General features: G+C 47.3%; 3 protein-coding genes and 1 pseudogene across 10 annotated transcripts; 2 read left to right on the forward strand and 2 right to left on the reverse strand.

Annotated features, from left to right (window-relative positions):
- Positions 1 to 1,259: 1,259 nt before the first annotated feature.
- On the forward strand, positions 1,260 to 19,821 carry CENATAC (centrosomal AT-AC splicing factor). Its single transcript, XM_055273410.2, has 12 exons — positions 1,260 to 1,448; positions 1,561 to 1,724; positions 2,138 to 2,236; positions 11,792 to 11,858; positions 12,251 to 12,313; positions 12,968 to 13,032; positions 13,178 to 13,283; positions 14,283 to 14,313; positions 16,173 to 16,262; positions 16,488 to 16,620; positions 16,719 to 17,606; positions 18,353 to 19,821. The coding sequence occupies exons 1-11, from the start codon at positions 1,329 to 1,331 to the stop codon at positions 16,774 to 16,776; spliced, it is 996 nt and encodes a 331-aa protein (XP_055129385.1). The 5' UTR covers positions 1,260 to 1,328; the 3' UTR covers positions 16,777 to 17,606; positions 18,353 to 19,821.
- LOC129479754 (large ribosomal subunit protein uL23-like) lies at positions 4,830 to 7,394 on the reverse strand (annotated as a pseudogene).
- Positions 12,925 to 19,909, reverse strand: RPS25 (ribosomal protein S25). Of its 2 annotated transcripts, none has more exons than XM_063636584.1 (5): positions 19,761 to 19,909; positions 19,437 to 19,532; positions 18,853 to 19,036; positions 17,340 to 17,438; positions 12,925 to 13,014 (listed from the first exon to the last, which is right to left on the reverse strand). In XM_063636584.1, the coding sequence occupies exons 1-4, from the start codon at positions 19,761 to 19,763 to the stop codon at positions 17,344 to 17,346; spliced, it is 378 nt and encodes a 125-aa protein (XP_063492654.1). In that variant the 5' UTR covers positions 19,764 to 19,909; the 3' UTR covers positions 12,925 to 13,014; positions 17,340 to 17,343. The 2 variants fall into 2 exon arrangements, with proteins under 2 accessions (XP_063492654.1, XP_055129395.1); XM_055273420.2 differs by lacking the exon at positions 12,925 to 13,014 and adding an exon at positions 17,205 to 17,255.
- Positions 19,910 to 20,213: 304 nt separating this feature from the next.
- Positions 20,214 to 25,133, forward strand: TRAPPC4 (trafficking protein particle complex subunit 4). 7 transcript variants are annotated; one of them, XM_055273416.2, is made up of 5 exons: positions 20,214 to 20,448; positions 20,579 to 20,646; positions 21,684 to 21,732; positions 23,252 to 23,378; positions 24,781 to 25,133. In XM_055273416.2, exons 1-5 carry the CDS (start codon positions 20,274 to 20,276, stop codon positions 24,857 to 24,859), a joined length of 498 nt encoding a protein of 165 aa, XP_055129391.1. In that variant the 5' UTR covers positions 20,214 to 20,273; the 3' UTR covers positions 24,860 to 25,133. The 7 variants fall into 7 exon arrangements, with proteins under 7 accessions (XP_055129391.1, XP_055129392.1, XP_055129390.1 ...); XM_055273415.2 differs by having other exon boundaries at positions 20,220 to 20,448; positions 20,579 to 20,624; positions 21,629 to 21,732; XM_055273414.2 differs by having other exon boundaries at positions 20,222 to 20,448; positions 20,579 to 20,753; positions 21,629 to 21,732; positions 23,366 to 23,378.
- The last annotated feature ends 527 nt before the right edge of the window (positions 25,134 to 25,660 follow it).

Here is a 25,660-nt window from a genome sequence, read left to right on the forward strand (position 1 = left end):
ATCCACCCTCCTCTGCTTCCCAAAGTGTTGGGATTACAGGCGTGAGCCACAGCGACCGGCCCTCACCTCAAGTTTCTGATTCAGTAGTTCTGGGTTGGGGCCCAAGAATGTGCGTTACTGACAAGTTCCCTGATGCTGATGCTATAGGCCCGGGGGGAACGGGGAAGCACACTTCGAAAACCCCTGGTGGACAGCAAAGCATCAGCAGCAGGCAGACGTTGAACCATTTCCAGAGTGAAAGGATGAAAAGAGGCGTCTTCTTCAGGAAGAGAGGTCTCCCTGTAGTCAAAGACTAGGCTGACGGTAAGGCCACATCGGATAACTTAAGGTGGTAGGCAGAGCCGAACTTCAGAGTCTGGATTCAGAGACGAAGCAATTTGGGGGGACAAGGTCGAGGACTGACCCTGCCAGGGGAATGATAGGAGATCAAGGAATTGGGTGTTACAAGGGTATTCAAAATGAATTATTTCTGGCAGAGGCTAGAGTCTAGAGGACAGTTCCAACAGGAAGTGAAGATCTGAAGGGGGAAGTAGCCACGCCAGGCATGAATTGAGTAGCGCTGACCCTGTGCAGGCCCTACAGACAGCAGCCCATCCAGGTTAGTGCACCAGAACTAGCAACAAAATCTACGGGAAGTGTGCGATCCCTCAGCAACAACGCTGCACGCTGTGTAGCTTCCCTTACAGCTTTATAGGAGCTGCGGCGAGCACACCCTGTGGGGGCGACTACGATTGAGTTTAGTTCCTGGTCCCCTCCAGCAGGCATTCCCCTCCATCCGCCGTACTGATGAGTGCCGGGGCTCAGGTGCTGACCGCGCTACTTAACACCTGTGCAACCCTCCTCAAAGCTCCTTACCTCCTCATGCCTCAGGTTTCCCGCTTAAAAATGCGGTAATAACAGTAATAGTAAACCACACAACATCAGCGAGATGACACAGTGAAGTGGTTAACGTAAAGCTCTGGACACACAGTGCGCACCTATACATCAGTTATTAAGTGTCCTGTTGGCTACTACAGGTCCTGGCCAATGCTCTCAGAATTGCGTGTGGCCTATGAGCCTCACGTTGCGGCGGGCGCGCGTCGCCGCACATCTGCAGGACGGCGCCGACCTCCTCCTTAACCGGCTCAACTCTGGGATGCTGGTGCCTCTGCCGGAGTAGAGGCCCGGGAGGAGTCTGCGCAGCCGCAGAAGGGCTTGCTGTGGCGCCTGCCGGGAGCTGAGGGCCGCGGGAGCCGCTGGGTTAGCCCCGCCCCGAGGGGTCAGGGGTCAGAGGCCGCCGGATAGCGTAGGATCGGCCGCTGGTGGTGGTGATACCGGGTCCCCGGCCTATGGCGCCGGCGCAGCGCTGCCCTCTGTGCCGCCAGACCTTCTTCTGTGGTCGCGGGCACGTTTACAGCCGCAAGCACCAGCGGCAGCTGAAGGAGGCTTTGGAGAGGCTCCTGCCCCAGGTGCGGAGGCAAGGCTAGAGATGGGATGGGAGTGCGGGGCAGGTCAGTGAAGGCCAGAGCGGGTGTGATTTGGGGGTCGCTCTCGGGGTTCTACTTGGCCTCTCTGCCGCAGGTGGAGGCGGCCCGCAAGGCCATCCGCGCCGCTCAGGTGGAGCGTTATGTGCCCGAACACGAGCGATGCTGCTGGTGCCTGTGCTGCGGCTGTGAGGTGCGGGAACACCTGAGCCATGGAAACCTGACGGTGCTGTACGGGGGGCTGCTGGAGCATCTGGCCAGGTGAGAGCCGAGCTAGGAGCCTGCTCCAGCACAGACGTATACATATACGGGAGGAGGGTTTGGGGTCGGTGAGAAAAAGGACGCTTTTGTGATTTGATCAAGATGGATGGAGTCACTTCACAGGTTTTGCCAGCCTTGTTAGGGTAGGGGTCGTATGCTGCCACGGTCCCAAGTGGTGCTAGTGGTCTGGCTGCGAGAGCCCGCTTGGTTACCGCCCCTAACCTCCCCTCAGATTCTCACAGTTTTATGGGAAGAAGAGACACGAAATCTTGAAGAGATGGTAACAGTGTTCCTCTCTCAGCCATGCCCCAGGCAGAAACCCAGATGTCAGTTTGCATTACAAACCTAATGCTTAATATCTGAGTAATATTTTATAATCTATAGCTGAGATTACTTATCCTCTCCATTTTCAGCCCAGAGCACAAGAAGGCAACCAACAAATTCTGGTGGGAGAACAAAGCTGAGGTCCAGATGAAAGAGAAGTTTCTGGTCACTCCCCAGGATTATGCAAGGTGAGTCACTGGTACTGAACGTGAAGTAGCAGAGTGAATTCTCTGGATCTTTGTCAGGTATGGGAGCTTACTCTATTAACTGGAAAGTTCAGGAGGGACTTCCGAAGTATCTACTGTCTTCATAGCACTTCTTATTCTAGGTACTATATTGGACACAAAAATGTGACAGTTCTTGAGGTTTAGTTGGGGGATGGGATTTAGCAAATAGAGAACAATACTAAAAGTTGACTTATCAACTACTTAAATATGAGGCACAGAGAATACTAACGTTAGAAGAGGCTGTTTATAGTTTGTAAGAAACTGCTGCTCAGCCAGTACTTACTTTTAATAGTTTTGGACTCTATTTTATTTTATCTTTTCTTTTGAGACACAGTTTTGCTCTTTTCGCCCAGGCTGGAGTGCACTGGCACAATCTCAGCCCACTGCAACTTCAGCCTCTTGGATTCAAATGATTCTCCTGCCTCAGCCTCCCAAGTAGCTGGGATTACAGGCACACACCACCACACCTGGCTAATTTTCGTATTTTTATGTTTTTTTCTTTTTCTTTTTTTTTTTTTTTTGCTCTGTTGCCCAGGCTGGAGTGCAGTGGCACGATCTCCACTCACTGCAAGCTCTGCCTTCCGGGTTCGCGCCATTCTCCTGCCTCAGACTCCTGAGTAGCTGGGACTACAGGTGCCCGCCACCACGCCCGGCTGATTTTTTGTATTTTTAGTGGAAACGGGGTTTCACCGTGTTAGCAAGGATGGTCTCGATCTCCTGACCTCCTGATCTGCCCGCCTCGGCCTCCCAAAGTGCTGGGATTACAGGCGTGAGCCACCGCACCCGGCCAATTTTTGTATTTTTAGTAGAGATGGGGTTTCACCATGTTGGCCTGGTTGGTCACTAACTCCTGACTTGACTTGTGACAGTTGGAGTTTGGATTAAAATTTTATGCAGTTATGTAATATTGCATCTTTACATTTATTTTCATTTATCTTGACTGCGAATGTCACCATGTACAGTCTGTGTTTCTGTGTGTAAGTTTTGATAAATTTTAACTTTTTTTTTTTGGAGAGGGAGTTTTGCTTTGTCACCCAGGATGGAGTAAAGTGGTGCGATCTCCGCTCACTGCAACCTCTGCCTCCCGGGTTCAAGCGATTCTCCCTTTTCAGCCTGGATTTGTGTATTTTATGGTAGTAAATCATAAAAGACTAGTATCTACCCATATTTTATGCATTCATGACATACCTTTTTAATTTTTTCCATATTTCTAGGCTATGTGGTTCATCTGCAAGTTTTTTCAAATTGTTGCAAATCTCCAAAAAAATTTTCAAGTGATCTCGCGCAGTTCAAACCTGTGCTGTGCAAGAGTCAACTGTATTTGCTTATTTTCTCAAAAAGGAATGCCTAAAGGATAATCAAGAAACTAATGAAACTGCTAGATGTGGTGGTGCACACCTGTAGTCCTAGCTACTCAGGAGGCTGAGGTAAGAGGAAGCTTGAGCCCAGGAGTTTGAGGCCAGCCTGGGCGATGTATCAAGACCCCATCTCTAAAAAGAAATATGAATTTTTTTTTAGAGAAGTTAATGAAATTGATCACACGGCCAGGTGCAGTGGCTCACATCTGTAATCCCAGCACTTTGGGAGGCCGAGGTGGGAGGATCACTTGAGGTCAGGAGTTCGGGTTCGAGACCAGCCTGGTCAACATGGTGAAACCCTATCCCTACTAAAAATACAAAAAATAGCTGGGCGTGGTGGTTTGTGCCTGTAATCCCAGCTACTCAGGAGGCTGAGGCAGGAAAATCGCTTGAGCCCAGGAGGCAGAGATTGCACTGAGCCGAGATCATGCCATTGCACTGCAGCCTGGGCAACAAGAGCAAAACTCTGTCTCAAAAAAAAAAAAAAAAAAAAGAAAAGAAACTGATCACATATCAGTTAGTGTAACCAGTTGGTGTGACCCAGTTTGTGGGTCAGTAAAAATGTTTAGAGTTGATGGGAATAGAAAAAAGATTTTTTTTTTTTTTTGGACAGAGTCTCACTCTGTTGCCCAGGCTGGAGTGCAGTGGCACAATCTCAGCTCACTGCAACCTCCACCTCCCAGGTTCAAGCAGTTCTCCCATCTCAGCTTCCAGAGTAGGTGGGATTACAGGCTTGCGCCACTACGCCTGGCTAATTTTTGTATTTTAGTAGAGATGGGGTTTCACTATGTTGGCCAGGCTGGTCTTGAACTCCTGACCTCAAGTGATCCACCTGACTCGGCTTCCCAAAGTGCTATGATTACAGGCGTGAGCCACCACACCCAGCCTAGAAAAAAGATTTCTGTGTATACTTTTAAAAATGTTGTTGTTTTTTTTCTGATAGTACATTTGGGAATTATACTGTAACAGGCATAAGAAGTAAGATTTCTCCCATAGGGAAATTTTGTATTCTGAATCCAATAGAAATATTTCAGGTTTTTTTTTTGAGATAGAGTCTCGCTCTGTTGTCCAGGCTAGAGGGCAGCTGCATGATCTTGGCTCACTGCAACCTCCGCCTCACGGGTTCAAGCAATTCTCCTGCCTCAGCCTCCTGAGTAGCTGGTATTAACAGGCATGCATCACCATGCCTTGGTAATTTTTTTTTTAATGGTGAAAAGATATACATATATTTAGAATTAGCCAACTGGACTCAGTTGAGATGATCCCTATTTTGTTGGCAACATCCAAAGCACTGCAATCAGGAGCCAGTCAAACATGTTCCTCCTTCTCTCCATCAGGCCGAATCAGGGTGTTGACCTTGGCCACATCAGTGTCATAGAGCTTCTTCTGGTGCTTATTGGCTTTAACATTCACAGTGAACACAAGTGTGTTGCTGTCTTTTGTCTTCTTCATGGGAGACTGTGGTCAGAGGAATCTTGATGATAGCATAGTGGTCAAGCTTGTTTCTCCTGGGGGTGCTCTTCCGAGGATATTTGCACTGCCTCTGGAGTCGCAGTGTCTTGGGCCGCCAGAAGGTTGGTGATATGCGGATCTTCTTTTTTTTGTGGCTGTGGACACCTTTCAACACTGCCTTCTTGGCCTTCAGAGCCTTTGCTTTGGCTTTAGGTGGGGCAGGAGCTTCCTTCTTAGCTTTCGGTGCCATCTTGTGAAAAGGGGCTAATTTTTGTATTTTTCATAGAGACAGGGTCTCACCATGTTGGCCAAACTGGTCTCAAACTCCTGACCTCAAATGATCCACCCACCTTGGCTTCCCAAAGTGCTGGGATTATAGGCGTGAGCCACTGCGCCTGGCCAATAATTAGAAATATTTCTTTTTTTTTTTTTTGGTGGGGAGACAGAGTCTTATTCTGTTGCCCAGGCTGGAGTGGCACGATCTTGGCTCACTGCAACCTCCACCTCCTGAGTTCAAGTGATTCTTCGGCCTCAGCCTTCCGAGTAGCTGGAACTACAGGCGCACGCCACCACGCCCGGCTGATTTTTGTAATTTTAGTAGAGATGGGGTTTTACCATATTGGTCAGGCTGGTCTCGAACTCCCAACCTCAGGTGATCTGCCTGCCTCGGCCTCCCAAAGTGCTGGGATTATAGGCGTGAGCCACCGAGCCCGGCCCAAATTAGAAATATTTCTGATCAGATATTTCCATGGTTATAGATATTTGGTTGCTTGGTTCATATGCATAGAAACAGTTGTCATAACTGTAGAAAGCAGTACTTAGCAAGTATTTCTAAGCGATTGGAATAGTTTTCCTTTAATGTTAAAATACTGCCTATTGGTTTGGAAATTAGATCACGCTATATGATGTTTCGATTTTACTCAAAGGCATCATGAATACTCTGCTCATTCTTTCATTCTATATAGTTTTCTAGTTGAGTTAGGAACTATTTTATCAGAAATCATTTTAGCACTATAATAAGGGTAGATTACATACCATAATGATTTTCAGACTTTTTTTTTTTTTTTTTTTTTTTTGAGACAGAGTCTTGCTCTGTTGCCCAGGCTGGAGTGCAGTGGCGTGATCTCAGCTTACTGCAACCTCCGCCTCCTGGGTTCAAGTGATTCTTCTGCCTCAGCCTCGTGAGTAGCTGGGACTATAGGCATGTGCCACCATGCCCAGCTAATTTTTGTATTTTTAGTAGAGACAGGGTTTCACCATATTGGCCACGCTGGTCTTGAACTCCTGACCTCATGATCCACCCACCTTGTCCTCCTAAAGTGCTGCAATTACAGGTGTGAGCCACCGGGCCCGGCCTGATTTTCAGATTTTTAATAAAAAGGGTATCTGGATTAGCTGGGCATACAGTCCTACCTACTCTGGAGGCTAGCCTATAGTCCTACGTACTGTGGAGGCTAAGGCAGTAGGATCACCTGAGCCTGGGGGATCACTTGAGCCCAGGAGGTTGAACCTGCAGTGAGCTGTGATTCCACCACTACACTCCAGCCTGGGCAACATAGCAAGAATGTCTCTTAAAAAAAAAAAAAAAAATAGAAAAAAAAAGGCAATTCAGTTGCAGTGGCTCATGACTGTAATTCCAGCACTTTTGGAGGCCGAGACAGAGCATCATTTGAGCCCAGGAGTTTAAGACCAGCCTGGACAACATAGTGAAACCCCATCTCTAAAAAAAAAATTATATTAGCCAAGCATGGTGACATTTGCCTGTAGTGCTAGCTTCCGGGGAGGCTGAGGCAGGAGGATTCCTTAAGCTCACAAGGTTTGAGGCAGCAGTGGGCTGTGATCACGCCACTGTACTCTAGCCTGGGCAACAGAGCAAAAGACCCCGTCTCAAAAACAGAAAAAAAAAAAAAACAACAGTACCTGGAGACTTTGAACAGGGTGAAAACATGGAGGAGTCTGCTAAAGCACAAAACTTCTCTCTGGTCCTCAAATAAAAAAAAATTTTTGGCCGGGCACGATGGCTTATGCCTGTAATCCCAGCACTTTGGGAGGCCAAGGAGGACAGATCACGAGGTCAGGAGATCGAGACCATCCTGGCTAACACGGTGAAACCCCGTCTCTACTAAAAATACAAAAAATTAGCCGGGCGTGGTGGTGGGCGCCTGTAGTCCCAGCTACCCCGGAGGCTGAGGCAGGAGAATGGCATGAACCCAGGAGGCGGAGCTTGCAGTGAGCTGAGATCGCGCCACTGCACTCCAGCCTGGGCCACAGAGCGAAACTCTGTCTCAAAAAAAAAAAAAAATAGCCCGTTGTGGTGGTGGGCGCCTCTAGTGCCAGCTACTCGGGAGGCTGAGGCAGGAGAAACGCTTGAACCCAGGAGGCGGAGGTTGCAGTGAGCCAAGATCGTGCCACTGCACTCCAGCCTGGCAACAGAGTGAGACCCCGTCTCAAAAAAAAAAAAAAAAATTTATTTTTTTTTTTACAATTCCACATTGTCATTTTCTTTTCCTCTGGTCTGAAACTCCTGGTCTCAGGCAATCCTCCCACCTCAGCCTCCCAAAGTGCTGGGACTACAGATGAGCCACTGCACCCAGCCAGCCGCCTAGAAATTTCTGGACTTCAACCACACTGTAATTTTTTTTTTTAAATCAGTTTCTTCTATTTCCTTGAACTCAGTTTCCAGGAACTTCTGGTTTGGAAATTAGATACCTGCCTTCCAGGTTAGTCTACAGAAAGTCTAGTTGTGTTCCACTGTGTCTTCATTGTCTTGCTCACTTATGTGATACACTCAGGTGTTGTGGATTATGAGACCCAGAGAGAAACTTCCTGGTGATAATCGCACAAAGTATAGGAAAGAAACCTGGCAGTCTGTACAGTCCATTATTATTATGTGCTTAGTCCATTTGGTTAAATAATTTGAGATGCTTTTTTTTTTTTTTTGAGACGGGGTCTTGCTCTGTCACCCAGACTGGAGTGCAGCGGTACAATCATGGCTCGCTGCAGCCTCAAACTCCTGGGCTCAAGCAATCCTCCTGCTTCAGCCTTCAGAGTAGGCAGGATTTTTTTTTTTTTTCTTTTTTTTTTGAGATGGAGTCTTGCTGTGTCACCAGGCTGGAGTGCAGTGGCATGATCTCAGTTCACTGCAACCTCTGCCTCCCAGGTTCAAGTGATTCTGCCAAGTAGCTGGGACTACAGGCGCAGGCCACCACGCCCAACTTTTTTTTTTTTTTTTTTTTTTTTTTTTTTTTGAGATGGAGTCTTGTTCTGTCATCCAAGCTGGAGTGCAGTGGTGCGATCTCGGCTCACTGCAAGCTCCGCCTCCCAGGTTCACGCCATTCTCCTGCTTCAGCCTCCTAAGTAGTTGGGACTTCAGGCACCTGCCACCATGCCTGGCTAATTTTTTGTATTTTTAGTAGAGATGGAGTTTCACCGTGTTAGCCAGGATGGTCTTGATCTCCTGACCTCGTGATCCGCCCGCCTCGGCCTCCCAAAGTCTGGGATTACAGGCGTGAGCCACCACGCCTGGCCTAATTTTTGTATTTTTAGTAGAGACGGGGTTTCACCATGTTGGCCAGGATGGTCTCGATTTCTTGACCTCATGATCTGCCCGCTTTGGCCTCCCAAAGTGCTGGGATTACAGGCGTGAGCCACTGCGCCTGGCTTGGTCCACCTATTTCTAATGTGACTGGGTCAGTCATCAACCTTTGTGATATGGTTTAGCTGTGTCCCCACCCAAATTTTTTTGACTGTAGCTCCCATAATTCCCACATGTTGTGGGAGGGACCCAGTGGGAGATAACTGAATCATGGGGGCGTTTTCCCCCATGCTGTTCTCATGGTAATAAGTCTCACGTGATCTGATGATTGTATAAGGGGTTTCCCCTTTCACTTGATTTTCATTCTCTCTTGCCGGCCACCATATGAGACATGCCTTTCACCTTCTGTTGTGATTGTAAGGCCTCCCCGGCCACATGGAACTGTGAGTCTATTAAACCTCTTTTTCTTTGTAAATTACCCAGTCTTGGGTATATCTTTATCAGCAGTGTGAAAATGGACTAATACACCCTGTCAACATCATCTCTCTGCTCCAGCGCTGCATCTTCAGGATCCCAGGTTCCAGATAAATGAACTGTAGTGGCAGCCAGTGGCCAGGAGATACCGGCAACCTAAATATAGTTTTCTTTTCGTTTCTCTTTTTTGGAGACAGAGTCTCGCTCTGTCACCCAGGCTGGAGTGCAATGACATGATCTTGGCTCACTGCAACCTCCGCCTCCCAGGTTCAAGTGATTCTCCTGCCTCAGCCTGCTAAGTAGCTGGGATTACAGGCACGCACCACCACGCCCGGCTAATTTTTGTACTTTCAATAGAGATGGGGTTTCAGCATGTTGGTCAGGCTGGTCTCAAACTCCTGACCTCAAGATCCGCCCATCTCGGCCTTCCAAACTGCTGGGATTACAGATGTGAACCACCTAATCTGGCCTTTTTACTTTTTTTGAGATAGAGTCTTGCTCTGTTGTCCAAGCTAGAGTGCCATGATACAGTGACAGCTCACTACAGCCTCAACCTCGCAGGCTCAAGCAATCCTCCCACCCCAGCCTTCCAAGTAGCTAGAGCTATAAGTGTGCACCATCACACCTGGCTATTTCTGTATTTTTTGTAGAGTCAGGGTCACTATGTTGCCTGAGCTGGTCTCAAACTCCTGGGCTCAAGCAGTCCTCCCACTTTGGCATCCCAAAGTGTTGAGATTACAGGCATGAGCCACTGTGCCCAGCCTAATTTTTACTTTTGAACCTTGTAAATTGTCAAACATACACACACAAGGCAATTCCAAGGCTTGGCTGATTTGACTGGTAAAGATATGAGGAGACACTTTTAGATTTAGATGGTTTCTTACATACAGTGAAAAGAAGGGGAAGACCAAAGAGCCAGCTTCTCAAGTCCTTGTTTCATACACCAAAAAGGACAACACTGAAACAAAAAGGACTGGATGACCCCAGTGTGAGTTGTGGGATATTCTGTTGCTGGGGAATCAAATCTAGACTGTAGTAGCTAAGTGGCTTTTTTGTTGTTTTTAAATTTTACTTATTATTATTTTTGAGGCAGAGTCTTGCTCTGTCACTGGCCTGGAGTGCAGTGGACCAATCTCGGCTCACTGCGACCTCCACCTCCGAGGTTCAAGCAATTCTCCTGTCTCAGCCTCCCGAGTAGCTGGGATTACAGGCACCTGCCACCACATCTGGCTAATTTTTTGTATTTTTGTAGAGATAGGGGTTTCATTATGTTGGCCAGGCTGGTCTTGAATTCCTGGCCTCTTGATACACCCATCTCAGCCTCCCAAAGTGCTGGGATTACAGGCGTGGGCCACCATGCCTGGCTTAAATGATTTTTTAAAGCTAAGTGGCTTAATATTCCACAATTTTAATCTGAGAGGGGTGGAACAGAAAGCCCCGTGCCTCCTCAGAACCTGGGAGGTGATGAGAAACCGTTTGATGACAACTTCCTAGGGGAGATGGGGAGGGAAGTGGGAGATGGCCTCATAGCAGCTTCTGGCAGACCTCCCATCCTCTTGTGTTCCAGGAGGATTAAACCAGCCTTTCAGCCACACTTTGGTAAGGTGTGGCTCAAGCCATTGTCTCTTTGGATATATTCAAGGCTCTCACGGAACACTGTTGATAGTGGTATTGGTATTATACTGAAACTTTGTGGTGAGAACCACGGTTTTGAGAACTAGGGTTTTCACTATGGCAAAAGGAAGATACAAGTAAGGAATAGAGGCATTTGAATAGGGAGGTGACAGTACAAATTACTGATTTAAGGCCAGGCATAGTGGCTGATGCCTGTAATCCCAGTTCTTTGGGAGGCCAAGGCAAGAGATTTGCTTGAGCCCAGGAGTTCGAGACCAGCATGGGTGACATGGCAAAACCCTGTTTCTACAAAAAACACAAAAATTAGCCAGGCATAGTGGTGCAGGCCTGTAGTCCCACCTACTCAAGAAGCTAAGGCAGGAGGATCTCCTGAGCCTGGGGGGCAGAGGTTGCAGCGAGCTTAGATTGTGCCACTGCACTCCAGCCTAGGCAAGAGCGAGCCCGTCTCAAAAAAAAAGAAAAAGAAATTTGGGACGGTATGCAAAATTTGGCCTGGATTCTTCTGAGGATGTGAAGTAATGGAAGCAGTAGGACTGTTCCAGACTAGGGGAAGACTAGAGACCTAATAGCTGGATTCCATGTGATCTTTTGTTGGACTTTGGGATTGGGGATGAGAGTAGAGAAGGCATAATGCACATTTTTGAGACGAGGGAAATGTGAATATAGCCTGTATGCCTACACTCAAGTCTGAAGACATATAAACCATGTCTATACTAACCAGCCAAATATTTGAACACTAAAAAGAATAATTTTCTTAATGTGGTAATGGTGTCATGGTTGTATAGAATCTTCCTCTTCTTGGGAGATGCGTGCTGAAAATAGGGTTTGACGTCTAAACCTATTTTTGTTTTGGCAAAAAGGACATGTGTCTGTACAAAAGAAATGGAGCCAGTATGGCAAAATGTTTACAAGGACTCTGGGTGAGAGGTACATAGGTGCTTACTATACTGTTTTGTTTCTGAATTTGAAAATTCTCAAAATTAAAAAAATATCTACTGAGGAGCTTTTCGTTTTAACTGGTGGGGAATGGGTTCTGGGTGGTTTTGCCCCTTTTCTTTTTAGATTCAAGAAATCCATGGTGAAAGGTTTGGATTCCTATGAAGAAAAGGAGGATGAAGTGATCAAGGAGGTAAGTTAAAGTAGCAGTCCCTCACCCTTTTTGCACCAGGGGCTGGTTTCGTGGAAGACGATTTTTCCACAGATGGCCCCAGGCAGGGGATGGTTTCAGAATGAGACTGCTCCACCTCAGATCATCAGACATTAGATTCTCATAAGGAGCACGCAACCTAGATACCTTGCATGCCCAGTTCACAATAGTGTTTGCGCTCCTGTGAGAATGTAATGCTGCCACTGATCTCACAGGAGCTCAGGCGGCAGTGCTGTTGCAGCCTGCTTCCTGACAGGCCACAGACCAGTACTGGTCCACGCCTGGGGGTGGAGGGCCCCTGAGTTAAAGGAAAGTCCTCTGAAGAAACTGGCCCCCATGATCCTGTACCTGTCTAAGCAGCCTCTCTCCCACAGATGGCAGCTCAGATCCGTGAGGTGGAGCAGAGCCGACAGGAGGTGGTTCGGTCTGTCTTAGAGGTTGGTTTCCCTCGGAGGATCCAGACCAGTATCCAAATCCACTGATCCCTGGCATTCCCAGGTCCAGCATTTCATGAACTAGTGCTGCTGCTTTTTTTTTTTTTTTGGAGACAGAGTCTCGCTGTGTCACCCAGGCTGGAGTGCAGTGGCACGATCTCGGCTCACTGCAACCTTCACCTCCCAGGTTCAGGTTCAAGCAATTCTCCTGCCTCAGCCTCCCGAGTAGCTGGGATTACAGGTGCTACCACCACGCCTGGCTAATTTTTATATTTTTAATAGAGATGGTGTTTCACCATGTTGGCCAGGCTGGTCTTGAACTCCTGACCTCAGGTGATCTACCCGCCTCAGCCTGCTGGGATTACAGGCATGAGCCACTGCGCCCGGCCATGAACCAGTGCTTCTAAGAGAACTCTGACTGCATTCTCATCTGCTTGGATTGAATTCCCTTACCTGTGCACCAGGGGGCAGGCCTAGTCAGTGAATATGTGGACAGGACTGGGAGGGAGGGAGGGAAGAGTCTGTAAAAGATGGGCAGTACCTTCCATGTGCTAATTTGTTTCCTTCCTGTGATACTGGGGTCTGGAGGGTGGAGGCATGGCCTAGGCAGGCTCTTAAGCATCCCGGACACATTTATTTTTCCTGAATCAAACTCAGCCTCAGGCAGTGCCAGACCCAGAAGAGGGCTCTTCAGCACCTAGAAGCTGGAAAGGGATGAACAGGTAAGACTGTTAGGGAATCTCTTGTTGGGAACTTGACATCTTAGAACATTCTGCAACCTTTTGGCCGGGAAATGGAAACAGATCTAATCTTTACCACCCTCATGGCTCAAGGACCTCATCTGGCAGCCTGGCTCATGTTTTTCAGCCAAGTAACTTCCAGCTCACAGCAGCCCTCAAACTTGGACCTGCCACCAGCTCCAGAGCTTGACTGGATGGAGACAGGACCATCTCTGACATTCATTGGCCATCAGGTACAAAGGATAAGCAAGCCAGAAGAGGGCCAGTGGTCCCTCAGTTCTCAGGACCCCTTTCTCCTGATTTTCTACCTATTCTAGCCACTGCTGTCTCCACTGCAGGCTTTTCCTTCTTCCTTCACTGTTCCCTAGTAGTGTTCTCAGACCTCTTCTCACCCTCCAAAGGGATCCTATTCACATGTATTAACACTTAGGAGTGCCAACTCCTAAATCTTGCCCTCTGTAGAACTCATAGTTCCAACTCAACACAGGACATTACATTTAAATATCCCACAGGCATCTGAAACTAACCCCCACCACACCTGTATTTCCAATCACTAGATGCAGATCCTTTCCTTCTTTTCCATCTCCCACATCCTGTCAACAAGCAGTCAGTTTTAACCTGTCTGCCTCCATTAAGCCTTTGGACAATTTCTACTCCCCCTTCAATCCTGCCTCACAAACAGAAAGTCATCGTACCATTTATGATCTTACTGTACACTTCAGCTGTATTGTGTTGCTTCGGGCTTTTACAGTTGCCATTGCCTAAAACATGCTTTCCTTCCCTCATCACCTAAAGTTTACCTTCCTTTAACTGTTAGCTCAAATGTCACTTTTTCATAAAAGGCTTATCTGAACAGGTTATCTCTATTTCAAGTGGATGTAGCACCATGTAAAGTTGCAAATGTAATTTACTTACTTAACTTGTGCTTAATGCTCTTCCCCAATTATATGTATGCTCTGAGGGCAAGGTTTTGCTCACCTGGCATGTAATAGCCACTCTACTTACAGACATCTCCACTGTTATGACTGTGAGCTTCCTGAGGACAGGGCTGTCTTAGAGTGACTTACTGTGCTTTCAAAGTTTAACATCAGCTGGGGTGCAGAATTAGCATTGTGGCAGCAGTCACACCCACCTCTTTTAAAGTGTGCTTTGTCTATCGTTTCTAGGATTTTTTTTTTTTTTAATCATGCCTAGACTTTAACTAGCATTTTTTTTCCCATTTCCAACTACAGGATATACCAGGAGTTGGTAACATCCACTCAGGTAAGGTCCAGGGCAGTGTTTTTAAAACCCTGGGAGATTTTTTTTTTTTTTTTTTTTTGAGATGGAGTCTTGTTCTGTCGCCAGGCTGGAGTGCAGTGGCACAATCTCAGCTCCCTGCAACCTCTGCCTCCCGGGTTCAAGTGATTCTTCTTCCTCAGCCTCCCAAGTAGCTGGGGTTACAGGTGTGCACCACCACACCCAGCTAATTTTTATATTTTTAGTAGAGATGGGGTTTCACCATGTTGGCCTCGATCTCCTGACCTCATGATCCGCCCGTCTTGGCCTCCCAAAGTGCTGAGATTACAGGCGTGAGCCACCATGCCCGGCCTTTTTTTTTTAAATAAAGTTGGCCAAGATAAAGCATATGTAACTGGTAAAAGCCTTATATCCAGAATATATGAAGAACTGTCAACTTGATAAGGAAACAACCCAATAAAAGCATATGAGTAATGTTCAACATTAGTCATTAGAGAAATGCAAATTAAAACCACAGTGAAATACCACTATATATGTATTGGAATGGCAGAAATTAAAGACTGATCATGCCAAGTGTTTGGCAATGTAGAAAAACCAAACCCTCATAACTGCTGCTTAGAATGTAAACTGGTACAGTTGCTTTGGAAAACAGTTCGGGATACACCTACCATATTATCCAACCATTCCAATCCTTATTTATTTATTTATTTTTTTTTGGAGACAGAGTCTCACTGTATCACCTAGGCTGGAGTGCAGTGGCGCGATCTCGGCTCACTGCAAGTTCTGCCTCCCGGGTTCACGCCATTCTCCTGCCTCAGCCTCTCCGAGTAGCTGGGACTACAGGCGCCCGCCACCACGCCCGGCTAATTTTTTGTATTTTTTTTAGTAGAGACGGGGTTTCACCATGGTCTCGATCTCCTGACCTCGTGATCCGCCCGCCTCGGCCTCCCAAAGTGCTGGGATTACAAGCGTGAGCCACGGCGCCCGACCCAACCATTCCAATCCTAACTAGATAAAAGCCTGTCTACATAGACTTGTACACAAATCTTCAGAACAGCTTCATTTGTAGCAGCTCCAAATTGGAAACAATTCAGATGTCTATCAACAGGCAAATGGATTAACAATGGAATAGTATTCCAGGATGAAGACAGAATTATTGATATATACGACACAGATGAATGTCAGAAGTCCAGACCTGGCCAGTGTGGTGGCTCATGCCTGTAATCCTGGCACTTTGGGAGGCCAAGGCAGGCGGATAACGAGGTCAGGAGTTCAAGACCAGTCTGCCAACATGGTGAAACCCTATCTCTACTAAAAATTCAAAAATTAGCTGGGTGTTGTGGCGCGCGCCTGTAATCCCAGCTACTTGGGAGGCTGAGGCAGAATTGTTTGAACCAAGACCTGGGAGGTGGAGGTTGCAGTGAGCTGAGATTGTGTCCAGCCTGGGCTAGAGCGAGACTCCTCTCAAAAAAAACAAAGGCCAGACCCCACCTCAATGTCCACACACACAAAATCCTAAAAAATACAAACCAATAAAGCAACTGAAAGATCACTGATTGCCTGGATAGTTAAATATTTTAATGGGGGCAGTGATAGAGGGGGACGTTTGGGGTCTAGATTGTAATGGCTTCGCTCAAGTCACCAAATATAAGTGTGTATTGTTTATGTCAGTTATGCCTTAAAGCCATTTTAAAATGACTATCACATATGGGGTATGTTGCTTTAAATTAGCCTAGGACCTTCTTAGGCTCCAGAATTCCCGGGCTTTGCTTTTAGACATTTCTAGTTCTTAATTAGGAGAGGTAAGCTAACAGCTAGGACATGTTTCACAATAGCCTAAAGACTTAAAAAAAAAAAAAAAAAGTCTTAATTTCTTTTTTCAGGTGCCACACCTCCCTGGATGATCCAAGATGAAGAATACATTGCAGGGAACCAAGAAATAGGACCATCCTATGAAGAATTTCTTAAAGAAAGTAAGTAAACTAATTCAAGAGAGGGTCTTCTAAACCTTCACACTCAAAAATGGTTTCCTTGCCTGTGTGTGGTGGCTCATGGCTGTAATCCTAGCACTTTGGGAGGCTGAGGTGGGAGGGTCACTTGAGCCCCGAAGTCTGAAAACAGCCTGGACAACATAGTGAGACCCCATCTCTATATTCTTTAATAAAGAAAACTAAAAAGGTTTCCCTATCATTGCACAGAGGAAAAACAGAAGTTGAAAAAACTCCCCCTAGACCGAGTTGGGGCCAACTTTGATCACAGCTCCAGGACCAGTGCAGGCTGGCTGCCCTCTTTTGGCCGCGTCTGGAATAATGGACGCCGCTGGCAGTCCAGGTACGTGTGTTCAGTGCCGGGTCTCCAACCTACCCATCCAACCTCCTTTATGGAGATGTCACCCTTCATCATCGTGTTAACCCTTTATTTCCTTTCAGACATCAATTCAAAACTGAAGCTGCAGCAATGAAGCAGTCACATACAGAAAAAAGCTAATCATGCTCTGCCAACTACCATGAGACTAAAAGCAAAGTCAACAAACCCCTACTATTATACCTTCCACCAAATTCTTTATCATTGTCTTTCTTAGGAACAGACATACTCGGCTGGGCGCGGTGGCTCACGCTTGTAATCCCAGCACTTTGGGAGGCCGAGGCGGGCGGATCACGAGGTCAGGAGATCGAGACCACGGTGAAACCCCGTCTCCACTAAAAATACAAAAAAATTAGCCGGGAGTGGTGGCGGGCACCTGTAGTACCAGCTACTCGGAGAGGCTGAGGCAGGAGAATGGCGTGAACCCGGGAGGCAGAACTTGCAGTGAGCCGAGATCGCGCCACTGCACTCCAGCCTGGGCGACAGAGCGAGAATCCGCCTCAAAAAAATAAAATTAAATTAAATTTAAAAAAAGGAAACAGACATATTCATTCATTTGATTTAATAAAGTTTTATTTTTCCAAATGTACAGTTGGTTGGACCTGTAAAAAAAAATTAAAAGAATCAGAACCATAAAGCTTTGTATCTACCTCCTACACCGTATGAGCCCACACATTCCTACTCACCTATTCATGCATCTTCACCAGCAGCTGGAGCATCTCCACCCTTGGTATTTCTGGTGTAAATTACTTGAGCTCTGTGCTTTGAAACCAGTTTGATAAGTCCTAGGGAAAGAGGATAGTACGATGAGATGCTTAATAGATGCTACAATAGAAACTAGTAAGGTTTTTGGCTGGGTGCAGTGGCTCATGCCTGTAATCCCACTGCTTTGGGTAGGTGGAGGCGGGCAGATCGCTTGAGGTAAGGAGTTGCGTACCAGCCTGGCCAACATGGTGAAACCCCATCTCTACCAAAAATACAAAAATTAGCTGGGCATGGTGGCACGTGCTTGTAATCCCAGCTACTTGGGAGGCTGAGATGTGAGGACCACCTGAACCCAGGAATTGGTGGTTGCAGTGAGCCAAGATTGCCCCTCTGCACTCCAGCCTGGGCGACAGAGACTCTAGTAAGGTTTGTTTTGGCCGGGTGCAGTGGCTCATGCCTGTAATCCCAGCACTTTGGACAGGGGGATCTCTTGAGCCCAGGAGACCAGCCTGGGCAACATGGCAAAACCGCATCTCTATTTAAACAAAAGGAAAACAAAGAGACAGGGTTCTCTCAAAGGTGCCCAAAACTCCTTGGCTCAAATGATCCTCCTGCTTTGGCCTCCCAAGTAGCTAGAAATACAAGGGTACCACTGCACCTGGCTCCAGAATTGCTTAATCTGACGTTTGGTAACAGCTAGAGAATCCTACAGTTTTTTAAAGATCATCTATCCTTACTTTTCCTTTAAATTAGGGGCCCATTATCTTCCACCACCACCCCCTTTTTTGAGACAGTCTCTTGCTCTGTCACTAAGGCTGGAGTGCAGTGGTGTCATCTCGGCTCACTGCCACCTCCATCTCCTGGGTTCAAGCGATCCTCAAGTCTCAGCATCCTGAGTAACTGGGATTACAGGCTACTCCATGTCCAGCTAACTTTCAGTAGAGACAGGTTTTCACCATATTGGCCAGGCTGGTCTTTAACTCCTGACCTCCAGTGATTCACCTGCCTCGGCCTCCCAAAGTGCTAGAATTACAGACGTTCAGTCACTATAGTTAGCTGAGCCTTATTATTGTGGAATTACGGTAATCAGACCATACTACTGAGTAGACTGTACTAAATTTCTGGTTTTAAAATTTAATACATCAACAAAATACCATGAAGATTTTAAACATTTTCAAAGTTGTTTCAAAATAGTAATCAAATTATTTCAAAAATTGTTGTCCCTGTAATTCTATGCATCCATTTACTTCAAACATAAAAGATCCTTGGGCTTCACTAAACTGCCACAGGGTCCACGGCACAAAAGTGGCTAAGAACCCTGAGAATTCATCTCAGGCCTAAGACGTCAGAATTACATTACTAACAGCCAATGGTCAAGCCATGCCTTTTTTTTTTTTTTTTTAATACTGCTTTTCCAGCAAAACCACTGAAAATGGTTAACATGGTCAAGACAATTTAACCTACAAAAGCACACATGTAGGATACACCCCTCACCTTTACTAAGGAGCTCCTGAAGGGCTGCCCTAGCCAGGGAGCCTCGAATCTTCAGTCTCTCAGAGACCACAGCTGGGGTTATAAGTTTATAGTTGGGAACTTCCTTACAGAGTTTGTCATAGGTAGCTTTGTCAAACAAGACTAAGTTATTGAGCTTGTCCCGAACTTTGCCTTTGGACCACTTCTGCTCACCAAAACAAAACAGAAACAAGTTAGTATTTCTGGCAGAAGCACCCTTTCCCTCTCGACTAATCTGCGTCAGAGAAATCTGTTCCACCGTTATCAAAAATAAATTACACATTACTAAAAAAAAAAAAACACCGACACGTTTTTGGGCTTCAGAACGGGGCCGAGCCCCACTAGATCAGTTAAAAATAACACGGCAGGCACAGGGGCACTTTGCACAATGGATTCATTTTCATGATCCTAATGGGAAAAAGAACGAGTGGTGACGGGAAGATAGACTCTCACATTTTGACTCTAGAAATCTACACCTGAAAAACCACTTACTATACAAGTTACCTATTACTAGACGGCTACGAGAGGGTTACCCCTAGTCTCTCTCAGACGGGTCTTATTTCTACCTTCTTTTTGGCCTTGCCCCCGGATTTGTTCACTGGGTCTTTGTCTTTCTTGGCCGACTTTCCAGCGTCCTTCTTCTTCTTATCGTCCTTGGGCGGCTGTAGGAGGGCAGCGGGAATGCAACCAGGTCCTCAAATAGCGCCAAAGTCCCCTAATACGTCGCCCCCAGCCCCCGCAAACTCCACCACCAGAGCACATGGGCGAAGCAATAACCGCGCCCGCCCTGCAACCGAGGCCGGCAGGCCAAGGAGCGCTCCCGTCGAAGGCTCTCCTCACTGAGTCCTCAAACCCAAGAACCCCGGCGACTTCATACCCCTGAAGCTTACCATTGCGAAGCTCAGAGAGTAGCAGCGGACACCACAGCCTCGCCAAGATGTCGGACAAAAAGGAAGCGCTGCTCAGAAACAGGCCCAGAAACCACCGTCCGCTGTGAGTACTTCCGGGGCAAGAGGCGGAGCCAGGCGGAGGAAGTCCCACGGCGAAGCGCTCGCCCTCTAGCCTGAAGCGGGAGACAGGAAGTGGATTCCAGTTCTCAAGCCGCACGGCTTAAATACTGCCGGAGGCTGCACTAGTTGTGACGCAGTACTATAGCACTGTTTTCCTGCACTAATAAATGAAAAGCAATCCACCACGTCTCGGCAACTAACTTTCCCGCATTACTTATGCCCGAGCGTGTCGCTCCCAGTGCGCAGGTGCCGCAGGTGGCTGCACGCAGGGCCCAGGAAGAGGAGGCTGGGGTGGGGCCGGGGGCAAGTGCTGTGATGCGGTTCCGGGGTGGGGCCGTCGGGTAGAGGCCGAATACCAGTTTCCGTGCTCCAGCGGCAGCGGCAGCGGCAGCGATGGCGATCTTTAGTGTGTATGTGGTGAACAAAGCTGGCGGCTTGATTTACCAGTTGGACAGCTACGCGCCACGGGCTGAGGCTGAGAAAACTTTCAGTTACCCGCTGGATCTGCTGCTCAAGCTACACGATGAGCGTGTGTTGGTTGCTTTCGGCCAGCGAGACGGCATCCGAGGTCGGCTAGGCTGTGGAAGTGGGCTGGTTGTAGGTGCGGGGTTGGGGGAAAGGGGTGGTGTCGGGTCCCTTGTCCCCTCGGCGGAATCCCGGGGCTGCAGCCTCGCTGACCGTTAGCTTCACCTCTGCAGTGGGTCATGCAGTGCTGGCCATCAATGGCATGGACGTGAATGGCAGGTACACGGCTGACGGGAAAGAGGTGCTGGAGTATCTGGGTAACCCTGCTAATTACCCGGTGTCCATTCGATTTGGCCGGCCCCGCCTCACTTCTAATGAGAAGCTCATGCTGGCCTCCATGTTCCACTCGTAAGTCCCCCGTCTGGCCTCCATGTTCTACTCGTAAGTCCCCCGTCTCCTGAACGGCAGCGCTTGTAATTTGCCTACCTTTTCTTAAATCGTCGTTCTGGTGTATGAAAAACGCAACCGATCCAGATCTAGATTTTAGGTAATAATGACAGTGGTGTCATCTTTTTTTGCTGAGTGGAGAGGAGCCGCGGAGTCTCGCTGTTGTTACCCAGGCTGGAATGCAGTGGCTCGTTCTCGGCTCACTGCAACCTCTGCCTCCCAGGTTCAAGCGATTCTCCTGCCTCAGCCTCCCGAGTAGCTGGGATTACAGGCGCGTGCCACCACGACCAGCTAATTTTTGTATTTTTAGTAGAGAGAGGTTTTGCCATGTTGGCCAGGCTGGTCTCAAACTCCTGACCTCAGGTGATCCACCTGCCTCGGCTTCCCAAAGTGCTGGGATTACAGGAGTGAGCCACCGCGCCCGGCCGAGGTGTCATCTTACTTAAAGTCAACTTCTCTTCTCTGAGCCTTAGTTTCTTCATATTTAAAGAAAGCCAGTTTAACTAAATGATCTTAAAAAATCTTTTTCTGCTCTCAATTGTGGTATCAGATGTGCTGGCCTTTGCTTAAACACAAGCTTAGCAAGCGTGGCACATATTCCTAGAGTATTCATTTTACCCAAAGTTTTAGATGTAAAATGTCTTGTAACAAAGTATGAATGTAAAATATTCACAGAATTCAAATAAACTTAGAAATTTTGACACTACTGCCAGACAGTTCACACTACTTCTGACTGTCCCAGGCCGTAATGTGAACTCCTCAGCAAATAGGGACACTTTAGTGGAAGTTTGAGAAGCACTCCTTCCTTAGAGCAACTTTGCCTCCTTTGCATATAGGCTCTTTGCCATCGGCTCCCAGCTGTCTCCTGAACAGGGAAGCTCAGGCATTGAGATGCTGGAGACAGACACATTCAAACTGCACTGCTACCAGACACTGACAGGTATGCATCTCCACGGAGGCCAGAGGAGTGTGATGGAGAAGGTGGGGAAGAGACACTGACAAGTTTGCATCTCCAGGTGGGCCAGAGGAGTGTGGTGGAGAAGGTGGGAGGAGGGGGTTGACCAAAGACACCTTTGGTAAGCAAGAAGAGGGGGTGTGCTTTTCCTGGCACAATTCTGTTTTTTTTTTTTTTGACATGTTTCACTCTTGTTGCCCAGGCTGGAATGCAGTGGCGTGATCCGCCGCCTGGGTTCAAGCAATTCTCCTGCCTCAGGCTCCCAAATAGCTGGGATTACAGGCATGTGTCACCACACCCGGCTAATTTTTCTGTTTTTAGTAGAGATGGTGTTTCTCCATATTGGTCATGCTGGTCTCAAACTCCCGACCTCAGGTGATTGCCTGCCTCGGCCTCCCAAAGTGTTGGGATTACAGGCGTGAGCCACTGCACCCGGCCCACAGTTCTTTTTTTTTTTTTTTTTTTGAGATGGAGTTTCACTCTGCCACTCAGGCTGGAGTGCAGTGGCATGATCTTGGCTCACTGCAGCCACCACCTCCTGGGTTCAAGCAATTCTCCTGCCTCAGCCTCCCAAGTAGCTGAGACTACAGATGCCTACCACCACACCCAGCTAATTTTTTGTGGGGTTTTTTTGTTTTGTTTTGTCTTGTTTTGAGACGGAGTCTTGCTCTGTCGCCCAGGCTGGAGTGCAGTGGCGTGATGTTGGCTCACTGCAGCCTCCGCCACCCCGGTTCAAGCAATTCTCCTGCCTCAGCCTCCTGGGTAGCTGGGATTACAGGCGTCCGCCACCACGCCCAGCTAATTTTTGTATTTTTTAGGAGAGATGGGGTTTCACCATGTTGGCCAGGCTGGTCTCAAACTCCTGACCTCAGGTGATCCATCTGCCTCTGCCTCCCAAAGTGCTGGGATTACCGGCATGAGCCACCGCGCCCGGCCTTCCTGGCACAATTTTACAGACACATCTGTTTGTTTTGTGAATATAAAACCAATATTTAATCTGAAACTGATTTTGTCCGTGCCACCGAGCACGTTCAGCACAGGTTATCTTGTGTTCAGATAAAACTCACCTTAATGCTATTTCCTGTTGCATGTACTTTAGAAGGTGTTAAGTGTTCTTCCAAAATGAAATTTGAAAGCCAAATGGATATGACCTTTGGATTGCGAGTGTCATTGCTTCACCCCCTTAATTTATTGAAAACTGCCTGAGTTTGTCCCCTGCCTGGCAGTGTTCCTGCTGAGGGACTCCAAAACTGTTAGTAAGTGGCAGAGCTAGAACTCAAAGCCTGGTCTTAATCAGGTGGGTGACGTAATAAAGTTACTTCACTTCTCTGGTCTCATCGGTAGATTCAAAGTCTTGCCTTTCCTGCATTATGTGGTAAAAAGAATAAAATTAAAATAGATTTATAAAAGTGCTTTTGCAAAATTGAAAGTGCTGTACAAATACAGGATGACACTATTTGCTCCAGTGTCTACTCTTTGGTAACCATTCTTGGTCTCTCTCCAGGGATCAAGTTTGTGGTTCTAGCAGATCCTAGGCAAGCTGGAATAGATTCTCTTCTCCGAAAGATTTATGAGATTTACTCAGACTTTGCCCTCAAGAATCCATTCTACTCCTTAGAAATGCCCATCAGGTAAGTGGCCCCACTTCCCAGATACTGTTTAAAGCCTCCTTGCCCCTCCCTGTGTGCTCTGTCCAAAGTTAGTTGAAGCATAGTAGAGTATTACTTTTTTTGTTTGTTTTTGAGACGGAGTTTTGCTCTTGTTGCCCAGGCTGGAGTGCAATGGTGTGATCTTGGCTCGCCGTAACCTCTGCCTCCCGGGTTCAAGTGATTCTTCTGGCTCAGCCTCCTGAGTAGCTGGGATTACATGCATGTGCCACCACGCCTGGCTAATTTCATATTTTTAGTAAAGACAAGGTTTCACCACATTGGTCAGGCTGGTCTCAAACTCCCGGCCTCAGGTGATCCACCTGCCTTGGCCTCCCACAGTGCTAGGATTACAGGCGTGAGCCACTGTGCCTGGCCGAGTATTACTTTTAAGTAAGACAAAAGGACAGGCTGGTGGCTCGTGTGTGATCTCAGCACTTTGGAAGACGGAGGGGGTAGGATCACTAGCCCAGGAGTTTGAGATCAGCCTGGACAACATAGAACCCCATCTTTACAAAAAAAAAAAAAATTAGCCTGGTGTGGTGGCAGACACCTGTAGTGCCAGCTATTAAGGAAGCTGAGGTGGGAGGATTGCTTAAACCTGGATGGTCAAGGCAGCAGTGAGCCATGCTCGTGCCACTGCATTCCAGCCTGGGCAACAGAACAAGACCATGTCTCTAAATAAATAAGACAACAGTCGCTGGGTGCAGTGGCTCACACCTGTAATCCCAGCACTTTGGGAGGCTGAGGCGGGCGGATCACTTGAGGTCAGGAGTTTAACACCAGCCTGGTCAACATGGTGAAACCCCATCTCTACTAAAAATACTGAAAATACAAAAATTAGCCAGGTGTGGTCGTGTGCACCTGCGATCCCAGCTACTCAGAAGGTTGAGGCAAGTGAATCACTTCAACCTGGGAGGCAGAGGTTACGGTGAGCTGAGATTGTGCCACTGCATTCCAGCCTGGGTGACTATTTAGAGAAAACAGACTTTCCTTGGTGTTTATGTCATTTCTGTTTGTTTGTGGCTTTTTTTTTTTTTTTTTTTTTGAGACTGAGTTTCACTTTTACCACCCAGGCTAGAGTGCAATGGTGCGATCACGGCTCACTGCAACCTCTGCCTTCCGGGTTCAGGCGATTCTTTGGTCTCAGCCTCCGGAGTAGCTGGGATTACAGGCGCCTGCCACCATGCCCGGCTAATTTTTGTATTTTTAGTAGAGACAGGGTTTCACCGTCTTGGCCAGGCTGGTCTCGAAGTCCTGACCTCAGCTGATCCGCCCACCTCGGCCTTCCATGATATATGTTGTTCTTCAAGCAGTTTCTCCTGGCTTAAGTGGGGAGAAAGCCTCAGTCCTCATACTTTTTTTCCTCACCCTGGGCCCGGCTTAGGTGTGAGCTCTTTGACCAGAACCTGAAGCTAGCTCTGGAGGTGGCAGAGAAGGCTGGAACTTTTGGACCTGGGTCATAGGCTGAACCTGTGATGGACCCCCAAATTCTGAGAGTTCCTGCAACAGGAATACTGCTGTTTACAGTCCAGTGGAAATCCCAGCAGCCTTGTTAGTGCACTTGAAAATGGGAGAATGCTGACCCTGATGACTTGTACTGATTCCTGAGCCTTAACACTATGTATTTCCTTCTGTATATACCATGGTCTTACTTTCCAACTCTGTACATATTTATTTATGGAGGAGCTAGGTCCATAAATGTTGTAATAAATATTCCTTTGATCTTGGTGTTTGCAATCTGTCTTAATCGATGGTTTTGGGGGAAAAATACAGGAAGTGAGTCAAAAATGGTTAGGGAATTCTGGGAAGATGATTATGTGCTAGTAAAAAACATAACAAATACATGTTCATTAAATAAATGAACATAAGATTTTGAAGCATGAGCATTGGATCTAGTCCCAGAATTGCTGCTGATTTCCTGGGGTCCTGGGGTGGTGGCAGCGGTGGTGGTGGCCGTTATGATGATGATGATGATTATGATGGAACATATATCAAGCACTTACAGCCAGGCATTCCTGCTTTATCTCACTTGATCTTCACCCTAATTCCAGGGGGTACATTCTGTTACAGACAAGAGATTTAGCAGACTTTCTGCCTCAAAGTTTCCAAGCTAGTTACTGACAGTCTGGGTTTGAACCTAGGCTTTCTGACTGCACACTTAATAAACCACTGTTACACTTCTTCCCTCCATCAAGTTATTTAATCTGTCCAAAACCCAATAGCTTTATCTCTAAAATAATCATTGAACTATTCAATGTTCAGGT

Source organism: Symphalangus syndactylus, chromosome 3, assembly GCF_028878055.3.
Source record: "Symphalangus syndactylus isolate Jambi chromosome 3, NHGRI_mSymSyn1-v2.1_pri, whole genome shotgun sequence".
Lineage (NCBI taxonomy): Eukaryota > Metazoa > Chordata > Mammalia > Primates > Hylobatidae > Symphalangus > Symphalangus syndactylus.